The 12969-nt window shown below is 45.9% G+C and overlaps 3 protein-coding genes across 3 annotated transcripts; 2 read left to right on the top strand and 1 right to left on the bottom strand.

Annotated features, from left to right (window-relative positions):
• The first annotated feature begins 497 nt into the window (after nucleotides 1-497).
• On the top strand, nucleotides 498-2147 carry LOC135383298 (keratin-associated protein 21-1-like). Its single transcript, XM_064612814.1, has 2 exons — nucleotides 498-517; nucleotides 1825-2147. Exons 1-2 carry the CDS (start codon nucleotides 506-508, stop codon nucleotides 2107-2109), a joined length of 297 nt encoding a protein of 98 aa, XP_064468884.1. The 5' UTR covers nucleotides 498-505; the 3' UTR covers nucleotides 2110-2147.
• A 2377-nt stretch (nucleotides 2148-4524) lies between these two features.
• On the top strand, nucleotides 4525-5388 carry LOC135384489 (putative nuclease HARBI1). The gene has a single exon (XM_064613691.1). The coding sequence runs from the start codon at nucleotides 4525-4527 to the stop codon at nucleotides 5386-5388; it is 864 nt and encodes a 287-aa protein (XP_064469761.1).
• A 2202-nt stretch (nucleotides 5389-7590) lies between these two features.
• LOC135384488 (uncharacterized) lies at nucleotides 7591-8783 on the bottom strand. Its single transcript, XM_064613690.1, has 4 exons — nucleotides 8706-8783; nucleotides 8213-8490; nucleotides 7978-8103; nucleotides 7591-7900 (listed from the first exon to the last, which is right to left on the bottom strand). The coding sequence occupies exons 1-4, from the start codon at nucleotides 8781-8783 to the stop codon at nucleotides 7591-7593; spliced, it is 792 nt and encodes a 263-aa protein (XP_064469760.1).
• Nucleotides 8784-12969: the final 4186 nt, after the last annotated feature.

Below are 12969 nucleotides of genomic sequence, written 5' to 3'. Positions count from 1 at the left end.
ACATTGCCGCGAACATTGTTTCGGAGTTCCAAGTTCTTCCACAAACAGTGCCTTGCCGAACCTATTGCCACATTCTGCCGCACATCCGCCCGTTTCGTCACCTGTATACAGGGGACACACACAAAAGGACTGGTCAAGAACACTGTCGCTCGCGTAAAGATGCCGTCGACCGAGCACAGTTCCGGCGACACTTGACCGCGAAAGGCTTTGCGGCATTTCAGCTGTCCACGCCCCTTTCTACGCTCCACGAGGAAACCGGGTACGTGTAGACCAACGGGAAAAGTCCCAGATTCTGAGTATTCCCAGAGCGCAGAAACAGAGTGTGTATCCGTATTTCGAAACAATATCTGAAAATTGCGTTGCCTCCTATATGCTCTCCCTTTTGTGTCGTTGTCCAACAAGGCATGTCGGGGAAGTCACATGATCGGTTTGTCCGCATATATAGGAGGCGGCGGGATGGAGGCTTCGCAGACTTGAAGTCCACAAAAAGGCGAAGAGGGCAATTATGAAGTCTCTGGTGAGCTGTTGCGCTTGCTTGTTTTTTTGTTTCTCTGCTGCTTTTTTTTCTCTCGATTTTGTGATGATGATGATTTTAGGAGTACTAAAGATGTCGATTTTGCCACTTTCAACAGCGTACGCTGCCGCATAGTAAGGCTTTAGGGAGCCTTACAAGTGACACCTCCAGTTGTGCTTACCATGTTCAGTAACATGTTGGTGTGTTGACGATCAAAGGGAAACATGACAGACGACGCATTATCACGAAGGAACGATGCCGATGCTCCGTAGGAAAAGCAGGCATGCCGAAATAATACTAGCACATAGGAGTTCGGAATTGTGCAAAACAAGGTGGCAATGGCAATTTCATTCCCAATTCGCTAAGACTGATCCCGAAGCCATTCGACTAAAAGTATTCGCGCTCGGATACCCAAGTCTATCAAATTCATCTATCAAAACACTGGGTTTCGGTGTTGCATTTGCGAAGCAACCAACAGTTAGCACATAGATGCCTTTGTTGTGCGGCAGGAACATGTTCTGCTCATTAGCACGTATACGTGCTGTCCTCAAATGGAATAATGTGGATACATGTCTTTCTTCGAACTGTGACACCCGTGCTCACAAATAGTGGAGACCGTCGACTCTCTTTTTCGCTGTAGATAGAGGAGCATGTTTCGAGTTCTTAAAATCAGTGCTCTTCAAATATCGCAAGCATCTGCTTGTTTCGTTGTCTTGTACAACGCAAAGTTCTCTTGTGCAACGCGGTCTGTTTGCAACATACGCTATGTGATAGTTGTCTATTAAGCATTTTGGGCATTAGGACTACAGCGGATTGATGTTTATTTTAATCTGCCCATCCTTTCAATATTATAATGTGATAAACCGCGGAAGCGTCGATCAATTACTTCACTATCCCCAAGTACGTAATTGTTTGAATTGATCGTACCACATATAATTAGACAACGAATTTCCTCGGGGCAATGTAATTCCCGCAATACACGTCAGTTACTAACAATAAAAAGCATCCCGAAATCATGGAAAGTGAAGTGCGAAGAACGCTATCCCATTGCTCTAATAAATGACCGCTTCTTTGGCAGTTTTCCGAGTGAAAGAGGTCGATAAGGTCGATAAAGTATGAGATCGCTGTTTGACCTTTAAAACAAAATATTTGTAAAAGCTTCAGTCTGTACGAGTTCATGTGAGTGGTGTGACTGTCAAATTGGTCATATGAAGTTCACTTCCAAATTTACTGCAGTGTAGTTTCTACTTTTTGACTTCTTAGATTGCTACGTCTATTGTTACATTGGCTGTTGTGTCGCTTCCCTGTAGCTTTACTTCGCTGTATTCTGCTTGGTTGCCGCCGTCACTTCGGCTGGCTACTATGGTGGCTATGGCCTTGGCTATGGACTTGGACTGGGCTACGGGGGACTCGGCTACGGACTGGGATACGGCCTCGGGTATGGAGGTCTTGGATATGGACTCGGATACGGCCTCGGAGGGTACGGCCTTGGTTACGGCTTGGGATACGGAGGATATGGCTTAGGATACGGAGGCCTTGGATACGGCGGCTATGGCTACAAGAGGTACATCGGTTATGGAGGCTTTTATGGTTGAAGGACTAGGTCTGACGTTGTCAAATAAATATTCGCTACTTGGAACTTGTTGAGTTCAGTTTGAATGTAAAAAAGAGGGAAGAACTTGACCCTGCAATACTGTTGCCACTTAGAACTTGCCTTTTTATCACACTCCTCTATTACGTTAACATATTATGGTGTGAACAAGAACTGTGCATTACTTTTCCTTTTGTCTTACACAAAAAGACAAAACACAAAGAAGACCGTTAGATAACTCAACAGCGGTGTCCACAATAATGTAATCTTGCAGTACTTTTTCGTTTTTTTTTTTTCATGTACGTATAAGGGAAATGCGGGGATCACTGATACTTCATTTCATGATACTGATTTCGTCCCGTTGTTCGTGAACTTCGCATTTTTGTAACCGGTCCGGTGCAAAGACAACTTCATTCACATAATTCCCTCCACACTCGCCTCCACACAAAGCGGCCATTCACCTCGGCCGTAAAAGCCTAAACTTACACTTTCTTACCCCGGACTGTTGACCTACAATTCGCATGAAGCTTTAACACGTCATACCTAACCATTTAAATACCACGCCAATGAGGACGACGCGCCCAGAAGAACAGTTTCTGTTCGAAATATCGGCGGCTCTCATCTTGAGGCACTCCCTTCATATTCCCTACCCGTTCGCTGGATTTCTACCCGTTTACTGATACTTTCAACACTTTTTGCTGTTTGCAGATGTGACACGTCCCAAGCAGCACAATCTACTCAAAATGCGTGCACACAAGACTGTTTTCTTCGTGGGTAGCCGTGCGACATGAAGCGCACCACTGATAAGACGTCTGCCGGCCATCCGCATGCACTTGAACTGGAAGGTAGATCTTGCTGCTTGGGGTGGGGGCGGACGAGCACTTGTCGGCTATCCGACACATTGCTGATAGCACTACGATACAACAGGGAAGAAGTACGAAGGTCACGGAAACACGCAGAGTAACGTGACTTCGAAGCAATGAAATGAAAAGCTACGTCGCTTGCGGTGATAAGGGCAACTAGGGTCGTTGGTTGTGTAGTCAGCTTAGGTAGCTGTGGAAGAGAAATGAAGCGAAAAAAATGTAGTCTGAATGTTTTCGTCTCAACATTTTTCGTGCTCGCTGTGACATGAGCATTTTTATGTGTGTGAAGTAAACACATCTACTACGCTGAGTGCGCGATGTTTTCGTTCCGAGCTGCAGGTAAGTGCATCTTTCTGTGTTATACGTACGGAATAGCAATACTGTAGTCACAATACTGGCTAGCAATACCGCCTCGTAAGTTGACGTCACCCGCTGTAGAAAGCGTAAATGTAGATATCAGCATCGTCATACATATCGTCAAGCAAAAGGATGTAAACAGTATGCTGCAGAAAAGTTAGATACTTTACACGCCACTTAAGATGTTGAACAGAGACGCGAATGCAAGGGTACTTAAGACCGCACGCACTATGTGGAAAAAACAGTAAACACCTTCGTAGATGAAATTGAAAACCACTAATTCTGCACTGAGCGCATCCAAAGTTGCACGCGTACACAGAATTATGAGTGTACAGGGTGGTCCACCAACCATGATAGAAATTAATAGTAAGAAACGTAGGCCCCGGAGAGACATGCGGGCAAGAGATTTTTTTCTGCCAATAACTTTTGTCACATATTAGTAACATTCTTATTTCATTTCGATTCACGGAACGTTAATTTCTTGAATTGAACTTCGAAATTTCCGAAGGCAACCTAACGTTTTCTTTGTGGAAATGGCTTCCCCGTGGTAATTTTACTCAGTATAGCACATAATCCCACTCGTAATTTAATGCCAATTGCCGCAAGAAATTCGCCGAAAATCCGTGGAAATGAGCCCTTGGCTCCGCCCCTTTTTTGACGGCTCGTAGTTTGAGCGCAAAATTGCAAAGAAAGGAGGTTACATTGGGTGCGTTTTTTTTATTCTACCCGGGCAACCCCTGGGTTACGAACCACATCACCCGAGTGAGATGTCACGTGACCTGTGGGTAGGTACCCGCGTTTAGAAATTTTCGCCCATTACGAGTTACGCCCGCCTCAGCAAACATGGCGGCAGAGGCAGACGACGTTTTTGACTAGGACATGTTCGTAGAAGTTGACGCCCCAGCAAGCTGTTGGCCCCAGCATTAGAATCTGCAACTATTCACCCCGGACGGCCCACGATTCCCGTCATGAAGCAGCTTCTTGTTGTTATCTGGTCGCTGGCGAATTTGGAATCCTTTAGGCAAGTGTATCTGCACGTTACATGACCTAATAAGCGAAATACTGCTCAGTTGAGGAATTCTAATGTGATCCTGCTGTTCATACCATACATTTTTAGTAGTGCCCACTTCGAACAGCAACAGATTGGTATCCTGTCTGTCTAGTGCGAATGCCTTGCTTTGTCTTACTCCAGCTGTTACATGACACTATCTTTCACTTGCAGGAGTGTTGGGGACCGCTTCGGTGTGGTAAAGTCTACGGTCTTCCATTGCGTTCGGAGGGTTGGTTCGGCTCTCTTGGACATGGCACGTCTCTTCGTTGCCTGGCCTAGCAACTGTCACGATGCGTTACCCATCATACTTGGCTTCCCGGGTAAATCTCGGTTTCCTAAGGTCCTGGGAGCAATTGAAGGGTCGCATATAGAAATTACTGCACCTAAGGAGAACGCTTCCTCGTACGTCAACAGGAAGGGTTTTCACTCTGTGGTGCTACAGGCAGTTTGTGATCATGAGATGAGGTTCCTGCACTGTTCAGTTGGTGAGGCAGGCTCAGTGCATGATGCACGCGTGCTTCGCCGTTCTGAGGTGTATGGAATGCTCAACTCAGATCACTTCCCACTGGACAGTTATCTAGTGGGAGATGCTGCCTATCCCATTGGCCCACATCTCTTGACGCCATACAGAGACAATGGTCACTTGACAGTCAAGGAAAGGAGGCACAATGTGCATCTTTCTAGGGCAAGGGTAACTATCGAGAGGGCATTCGGACTGCTGAAGGGTCGGTTCCGAAGGCTCTTTCGTGTGGAAACCCGACGACCAGACATAATTGTCACCATCATCATTGTGGCATGTATTTTTCATAATGCTTGCCTGATGTGGGGTGATACATTTGAGGAGCCACCAGTTGCTGACAGGCAGGATGAGACGAGTGTCCCAGAGGACGAAACCCCTGCCGACGTAAGGAGGATTGGCATCCAGAAACGCGAGGATATTGCAAACCCTTGTGAAAAATTATTTGGTCAGCCAATAGACAAGCCATGGACAAAGCGTCCATTGAAGCTATAGACGGTCCATTGCCTTCCCATAGACCACCTTTGTTCACACCTCCTTCCTTCCCATAGCCGGTCAATGGGAGATTGGCAGCAACTGTCTATAGACAACCTACTATAGAAAGGAAATGACCAACTGCCATTGCCTGTCTATTGACTTTCTATAGTCCATTGACTGGCCACTGATTCACGATTTCCTTTCTATTATCATTATATTCACCCAATTCGGATTCATGAACTGTAATATGTTGAATATGAATCCGTAATTATGTTGAGTTCCTGTTGTGTGAATATGTATTGATGTTTTTAACCTATACTGACAGGCAATACATGGCCGTCATTGGCACATGTCCATGGTCATGGTGGATAATCATTATGTGCCATTTGCAATTACTTAATTGTAGTGGTTTCAGGACGCCCACCTCTGAGCATGTAGCATTGGCATCCCTAAGAGAAAACAGATACCATATATTGCTTGACTTGCGAGCTTCCGCAAATTCGAGTGTCGTGCTTGCCTCTGAGTCAGAATGAAGGGTGAGGTATCCCTGCTTAATTCGATTCCGCATTCATCCAAGACCGAAGTAAGCAATATCTTGGACTATTAAATCACCACCAAGATAACGCCTGTGTTTGTAACTGCCTCCGGTTTGAGACATTCAGTAGGTCCACTGAAACTTATGCCGTGAGAATGCTACCTGCATCAATGTGAACCTGCATGGAAACTACGCACTGCACAAGTTTGACTTTCAATGGACCTACTGAATGTCTCAGACCGAAAGCAGTTACAAACACAAGCGTTATCTTGGTGTTGAGTTACTACTCCAAGCAATTCCTCAATTCGGGGTTAGATGTATGCATAATTGAATTAAGCTGGAACACTTCACCCTTCATTCTGACACGTACGTCAGAGGCAAGCAGGGCACTCGAATTTGCGGAAGCCCGAAAGTCAAGTAATACATGATATCTCTTTTCTGCTCGGAAGGCGATGACAGTGCTACGTCCTTGCACTGGTTAAGCTATTGCAGATGGCACTAAGGATTATTCTCAATGATCCTAGACGTGTGCCAATGATGGTCATGTATTGCTTCTCAACACAAGGGAAAGAAACATCACTTTTGACCTCAGCAAAATTCCAGGTTCGGACTCAACTGATCACGGCTCGTGAATCCGAATAGGGGCCATATGATGGTCGAAGGGGAATGTTGACCAGTGGCCAGTCCATCGTCAGTCTATAGAAAGTAAATAGACAGGCATTGGCAGATATATGTTTCCTTTCTATAGCAGGTTGTCTATAGACTGTTGGTGCCAATCTCCCATTGACAGGCCAAAGAAAGGATACACGATAGTCCAAAAGATGTCTATAGACTTGAAACATACAGGCTGTATAATCAGTAGTCCAAAGAAAGTCTATTCAGGAAATAGGACGTCCAAATTGTGTCAATAGACTGGCTAAACTTATTTTTGTAAGGGAATTCCTTGTAATCGTGTGCTCCATGGCAGTTTTTCATGCGTTTCAACTTGATTACTATGTAAAGGGTGTCTACCAGACTTCACTGATCCTTCCTGGCTTTTGCTGACAATTGGAACAAAACTCCCTGACCATCAAGCATGATGTAACGTTTTACAACCAACGCCGTTCACAAAGCTGAGCAATTTACTGAAAGCAAGCAAAGGATGGTTTTGCTGGCACTTTCTGCCTCAACTATACTTTGCCATTATTCAGTTGACCTTTTTTGGCGTCAGTGTTGTGCTTGTCTCCAGGAAACACTAATGCAAAAGGCGCATCAGACACCCGTAGACCCAGGATGCTGCAGTGAGTGAAAGCTTGTGATCTTCCCTGACTTTCCAGGCCATAATTCTCGGTTGGTAGACATCCTGTAAATTCCGTGTACTACGTTCTTACCCCCAATGTACTTTCCAAGCTTTTCACTATTCACTATCGTTTATTTACTGTACAGTCATGAGAACCATCCAGAACTGTATTCATTGCAAGCATGGCCATTATTTGCACATTGTTTTGTTATTTATTTCATGTATGTACATAGCAACGCGACTGCATGTTGCATTAAATAAATATGACAAAGAAAAGTGGAAATGTCATTTTTGCTTTCTGTTTTTCTCTTCTTTTTTTTTTCAAATGCACATCAGTCTTTGGTACATTACCCTGTGCTTCTTGTTTGCCAGAAGCCATTTGTCAGCAGGACAAATGCTTAACGCATTAACTTTTGGGCATGTTCATTTGCACTTTCTTCATTTCAAGGTACTCTCTGAACAGCTGATTGAAGGTCCGCAGCTGTTCAACCCTCTCATTTTCCAACCTTAACCGTTCTCCAGCATTGCGTACGTTGTTTTTTGATGTTCGACTCTTCTTGCGAGGTGGAGAGACTTCATTATGTGGGGTTTCTGATGTTTGTTCTTGGTCCTCAAGGAGGTGGAGTCCACTAGATGTTGAGGCCAAAGCGGGTGGCTGTATCTCGGGCTTCTTCCCAAGAATATCGTGCATAATACTCCAATACTCCCACTTTTGACTGTGTAAAAGTAAAAAGCAGGTGTTGGCATGAAATCAACCTGACTTTATGAAGGAACCTTGAAAAACCCAACAGACCTTCCATTCACACTCTTGTTTTTGCTGTCTGCCACTGTTTTGTAGGTTTTCTTAAGATTTTTCCACTTGTCAGAGCACTGGGTGGAAGTCAGCGTGTATCCCTTTTCCGCAAGCAAGCCTGAAGCCCTGAGGTAGAACATAAGAACCTTTGCATCTGTAACATTTCTGGATTGACACTACACCCTTTCTCCAAACGTTTGCACGGCTTAAAGCACAGGTGCAGTAAGGCACTTACTTGGACCAAAATGCCTTCGTGAACTTCATTGTGCCACTCCTCTCTTCCTCCTCTTGGCAGATGCTTAGAAGGAACCTTACTGCCTTGTCAGGCCAGAGGACGCCGTTTAGTCGGCTTGTGTTGTTTTCAGCAGTTTGGGATAAGGAGATGCTCGGCCCATTCGTGCAGGGTTCTCCAAACTCATCTGGTTGGGCAGCAACTACCTCTTGTTGAAGAGGGACCACCTTGGGCGCTGTCAAAATTAAAATGCGTCTGAGCAAGCCATTCATGATCTTCAGCTGCAAAGAAGTTTGCAGACGCTTGTCAGCACATGATTCATGTTCTGCTCAGCCAACATTTCTCGTGCAACACCTGAGCACGGTTTGAATACGTGCCCATATATTCGTTACGACCCTCTAGAATACGTGCCTAACTACCACCGAGAAACGCAGACGACAATGCGTGGCTGACAGCACGGCTTGCTTCTCGACCGCGCATAAAGCAGACGGCTTACCGTTTGACACGACAGCGACGAGACCGTGGACGATACTGATATGTTCCACGAGGTCTTGTATTCCAAAGCTGGGGACATCGCAGTATGGGCACTTCAGTGCCTGCACCGCCTGCATGCTCGGAACCCGAAAGTTAGCGGGACTCTCACTTGAATCGTGTGACGTCATAACCCTTCGCTACCCACCTGCTGAGCTGGGTCAGCGAGAGTAGGTACCCAGAGTAACCCTCGAGCGACGAGAGTTGAATTTTCGCCGGTAGGTTATGACGTCACTTCCGTCACCCTCGATTTTTCGCCCAGTAAGGGTTACCCCCGAGTTACCCGGGTTGAATAAAAAAACGCACCCTTTGCTACCCACCTGCTGAGCTGGGTCAGTGAGAGTAGGTACCCAGAATAACCCTCGAGCGACGAGAGTCGAATTCTCGCCGGTAGGTTATGACGTCACTTCCGTCACCATCGATTTTTCGTCCAGTAAGGGTTACCCCCGAGTTACCCGGGTAGAATAAAAAGACGCACCTATTGACACGTCACACGAGGGGGGAAAAGGTTAGAAGCCGTCGGGTGACCTCATTTATGATAAGATAGCTCTGATTCCCGCACTCACCGCGCGTGTTTGTTCCGTGGGTAAGGCTTGTAGCCCTTTGCCCCCTAGGGTGCGTTTTCTTATTGAACCCTGGCAACTCCGAGTGACTCGAAGTGGGCGAAGAGTAGCCAGGGTTGCGGAAATGAGGTCATAACTCTGCGGGGAAAAATGGCCAGAGTTCACCATGGTAACAACTCGTCTCGACTCCGCTCCAAAGCAGGGCAAGCTGGGGTTATGACGTCAGACACACGCACGCGTGGCCTTGTCGTCTGCTATGCACGACAGTTGGCCCTCTTTTGCTTGGTGATTACCGAGTTTTGAAAGCTTTTCGTTTGGGAAAAATTTCCAATGTTATCTCTGTCACCTACTGAAAGATTACTACCAAGATAGAAGGTTGAATCAGAAATGTAGTTCATTTTTCAAAGTGTACACAGCGTACCCGCGTCTGCATTAAATAAGGCTTGTTTTTTATTCAACTGGAATTGCAAGTATTTTGCAATACTGTAGGCTTGGTCATACAGCATGTTATTCATACCGTATGATTATTTTTGGGGGCTGTGATATTCCGCTTGCGAAATTCCTGATCTCTCAGAAATTCGCGGCCTCGAAACATGGATAATGCTCGATTGCTTGGTAAGATGGCATTCCGTGTTTAAGAAGCGGATATTGGAGATATTCTCTTCGACATCACTCGAAGTTGTTTTAGCGAATGAAAGCCACATTTTAACGACCTTGTTCTTAGTAAGGCGGACGCGCCGGCACAGCATGTTAGTTTATTATCAGATTAGTTCAAGTTGGGCGTTCGCATTCTTTATCCAGGTTTGTCTGAGTTCGCTGATGGCAATTTCTCTGGTGTGACTGCATTTTCAGGGGCTTATTTTCAATCGGAGGACCACAAAACATTTATATCTACCAGTTTAACAGAGATATCGACCACTGATCTTTTCTAGCGGACCAGAAAACATTTATATAGTTATTGCAGAATTGTTACAGCGAATGAAGGTCATAGTGTTGTGTGAAGCACATAAAAATTAACTTGTGTCGCCGATTTCTTCAACGTAACCGCCATGTGGGCTTAGGAGGCAAAGACACTTCGGCGGCACAGGCTCGTGCTGGCGAGAATATCCCCCCCCCCACACACACACACACAAAACGAAAACGTGCCCTGGCCTAACTTGGGCTGACCTCACCGAGGTGCGTTAACCTGACCTAACTTGACGCTTCCTACATTTCACAGGATGGCAACTTCCAAATGCGTTAGGCTCAGCAAGGCCGCGGTTGTCCTGCTCTAGAAGTGCTTGAGGTCGTGTTATTCAAACGCATATAAAAAGGTTCTAGACCACACTATTTTATTATTTTTATATTTTTAGTTTCCGTATATGACCTTCTTTCACTAGCATATGCGATATTTAGCTTTCAAACGCTTTCACTAATTTTTAAAACCCAGAAGTCCCGATAACGAACTACACCTTCGAGAAATTCTCGAGGAATGCAGGCTTGACCACCAGGTACACATGCAAGTTTTACTGAGGATTGCTTGCCACACAGGAAGTAACAATAGTAACAGCAGCAAGTAACAACACCTAAGTGCTAATAGCGCACGATTTCATCCCGGATTCCAGAGAAAATAGAAACATATTGTTGTCCCCATTCCTCTTTCTGAATACGCGTTACAACCTGGCGCAAATCGAAACTTCAACGCCCGCCATCTCGAGCGCAGAATGACTCCGACCGTTCGAAAATTCCCGGCGAAGGGTGGCTGCTCCAGGGTACACGTGATGCTACGTCACACCAAACTCGCGAGTTACTCGGGTTGAATAAAAAAAATGCGACCCTAGTGTGGCGTGTCAATGTAACCTCCTTTCTGCGCAGCTTGGCGCTCAAACTAACAGCCGTCAAAAAAGAGGCGGAGCCAAGGGCTCATTTCCACGGATTTTCGGCGAATTTATTGCGGCAATTGCCATTGCATTCCCAGTGGGATTATGTGATATACTGAGTAAATTGACCACGGGGAAGCCATTTCCGCGAATAAAACGTTAGGTTGCCTTGGGGAATTTCGGAGTTCAATTCAAGAAATGAACTTTCCGTCAACTGAAATGAAATAAAAATGTTACCAATATGTGGCAAAAGTTATTGGCAGAAAAATACCTTGACCGCATGTCTCTCCGGGGCCTACGTTTTTTACTATGAATTTCTATCATTGTTGGGGGACCACCCTGTATATCTCTCGAAGTACGACGAATACTCAGTTGCATGTCTCCAACTTTCGATGCAAGCACAAGTGAGACTACACGAAAGCAGAATGATGCACATAGCATCATTTGCTTTAGTTCGCCCACGAAGGAATCACGAGTCAGCTGGGGTGGGATGAGCCTTGGGAGTGTGGAGACATCATTATTAATATGGAGACGTGGTCACGGCTGAAATCGTTGATATAGTGAATCTTCGCTACTAACAACCCTCTGCATAAAATAAGTGATGTCGATTGCGGTCCTATGATAAGCGATGTTGATGTGGTTCCCCGCTCGCACTTGCGCGGGATCCAGATCGCTCACAATCGTGGTTTCGCAGCGATAGTGATCTCTCCTACATGCGGACAACACAGGTCTGAGCGACGTAGATCCGGAGCACGGACATTCGCCAGCTGTCCGCGGACCGGACTGCGCACTTCAAGGAGGATTGACGCAGGCAATGTGACGTTCGTGCTCCCTTGGCTCGCCGGCGCCGTCCTGGTATGGCGAGCTATTCGCGTTTTTCGTGACCTGTAGGTGCCGCACCTAAACTCCAACATGGCGGACGTATCCAGGTTGTCGCTTAGTTTCGATTTTGAGATTTCTGAACTGCAATGTCAATTTTCGATGTGTTGAAGGCGAACGAGTATTAAACGCTGCTCATATACTTCTGGCAGGCGTAACCGGGTTGTCCAAAGAGAAGGCTATAGTTGTCGCGTATCAACCACGCTTCGTGAAGATGAATTTCACGTTTACCGGTTGCGAGGCCGAAATCGCAAGCAGCGAGTGTCCTGCGCTGCAGGAATGTGAGAGACATGCAAGTGCACGACATCTGTGCTGCAGTTTACAAGTTACACGGTAACGTTGCGACATACGTGTGTCACTGGTGCGCATGTTTTCGGGAAACCTTAACGAAACGTCGCATTCTTTCTGCGTTCTTTCCCAGGTGATTTGACGAGCTGATTCAAATGCAGAGTTACAAAACTGACTTGGTATACGTTTTCACGCTATCCTTTGCGCTTTCTTACACATAATGGCTATTCAAGTTTGAAACAAACTTGTTCTGTTTTGTCTAGACAAGTTTTTGCTTCCCCTCCTGACATGAGTTGCACGGAAGTGTGCTTCAGAAGAAAAAAAAGGGAAAAAGAAAACGTTCATTAGATATGTAGGTAGTACCGCTCCAAGAGCTCTGCCAGACACACACAAGCATTGCTGATGTAACAGGTTTGCTGATTTTGAGTCGCTCAATCCATTTCTTCCGAGGATGCGTCGAAGTAGACGGTATTCTATGTGTGGAAAGAAGAAAACGCGGAAATACAAACTGGCTATCCCCTCGGCGCGCAGAGTCGCATTGTGTGTGTCGCGTTGTCTGCAATGTTTACTTCATCCATGATTTCAACAGCAAAATACGGGTGCAGCTCAGCGATTCATGCGAAAAGCAGCGACTTCTCCG

This window comes from Ornithodoros turicata, chromosome 2 (genome assembly GCF_037126465.1).
Source record: "Ornithodoros turicata isolate Travis chromosome 2, ASM3712646v1, whole genome shotgun sequence".
Taxonomy (NCBI): Eukaryota; Metazoa; Arthropoda; class Arachnida; order Ixodida; family Argasidae; genus Ornithodoros; species Ornithodoros turicata.
Note: the sequence above shows the minus strand (reverse complement) of the source record. Positions and strands in the feature narration are given on the sequence as shown.

Bases quoted from the DNA above. Each gene is read 5' to 3' on its own strand.
- LOC135384489 (XM_064613691.1), top strand. From the start codon at position 4,525: ATGACACTATCTTTCACTTGCAGGAGTGTTGGGGACCGCTTCGGTGTG.
- LOC135384488 (XM_064613690.1), bottom strand. From the start codon at position 8,783: ATGTCCCCAGCTTTGGAATACAAGACCTCGTGGAACATATCAGTATCG. The intron at 8,104-8,212 runs GTAAGTGCCTTA...GTTCTACCTCAG, and splicing joins ACGAAGGCATTTTGGTCCAA to GGCTTCAGGCTTGCTTGCGG. The intron at 7,901-7,977 runs GTCTGTTGGGTT...ACTTTTACACAG, and splicing joins AACAAGAGTGTGAATGGAAG to TCAAAAGTGGGAGTATTGGA.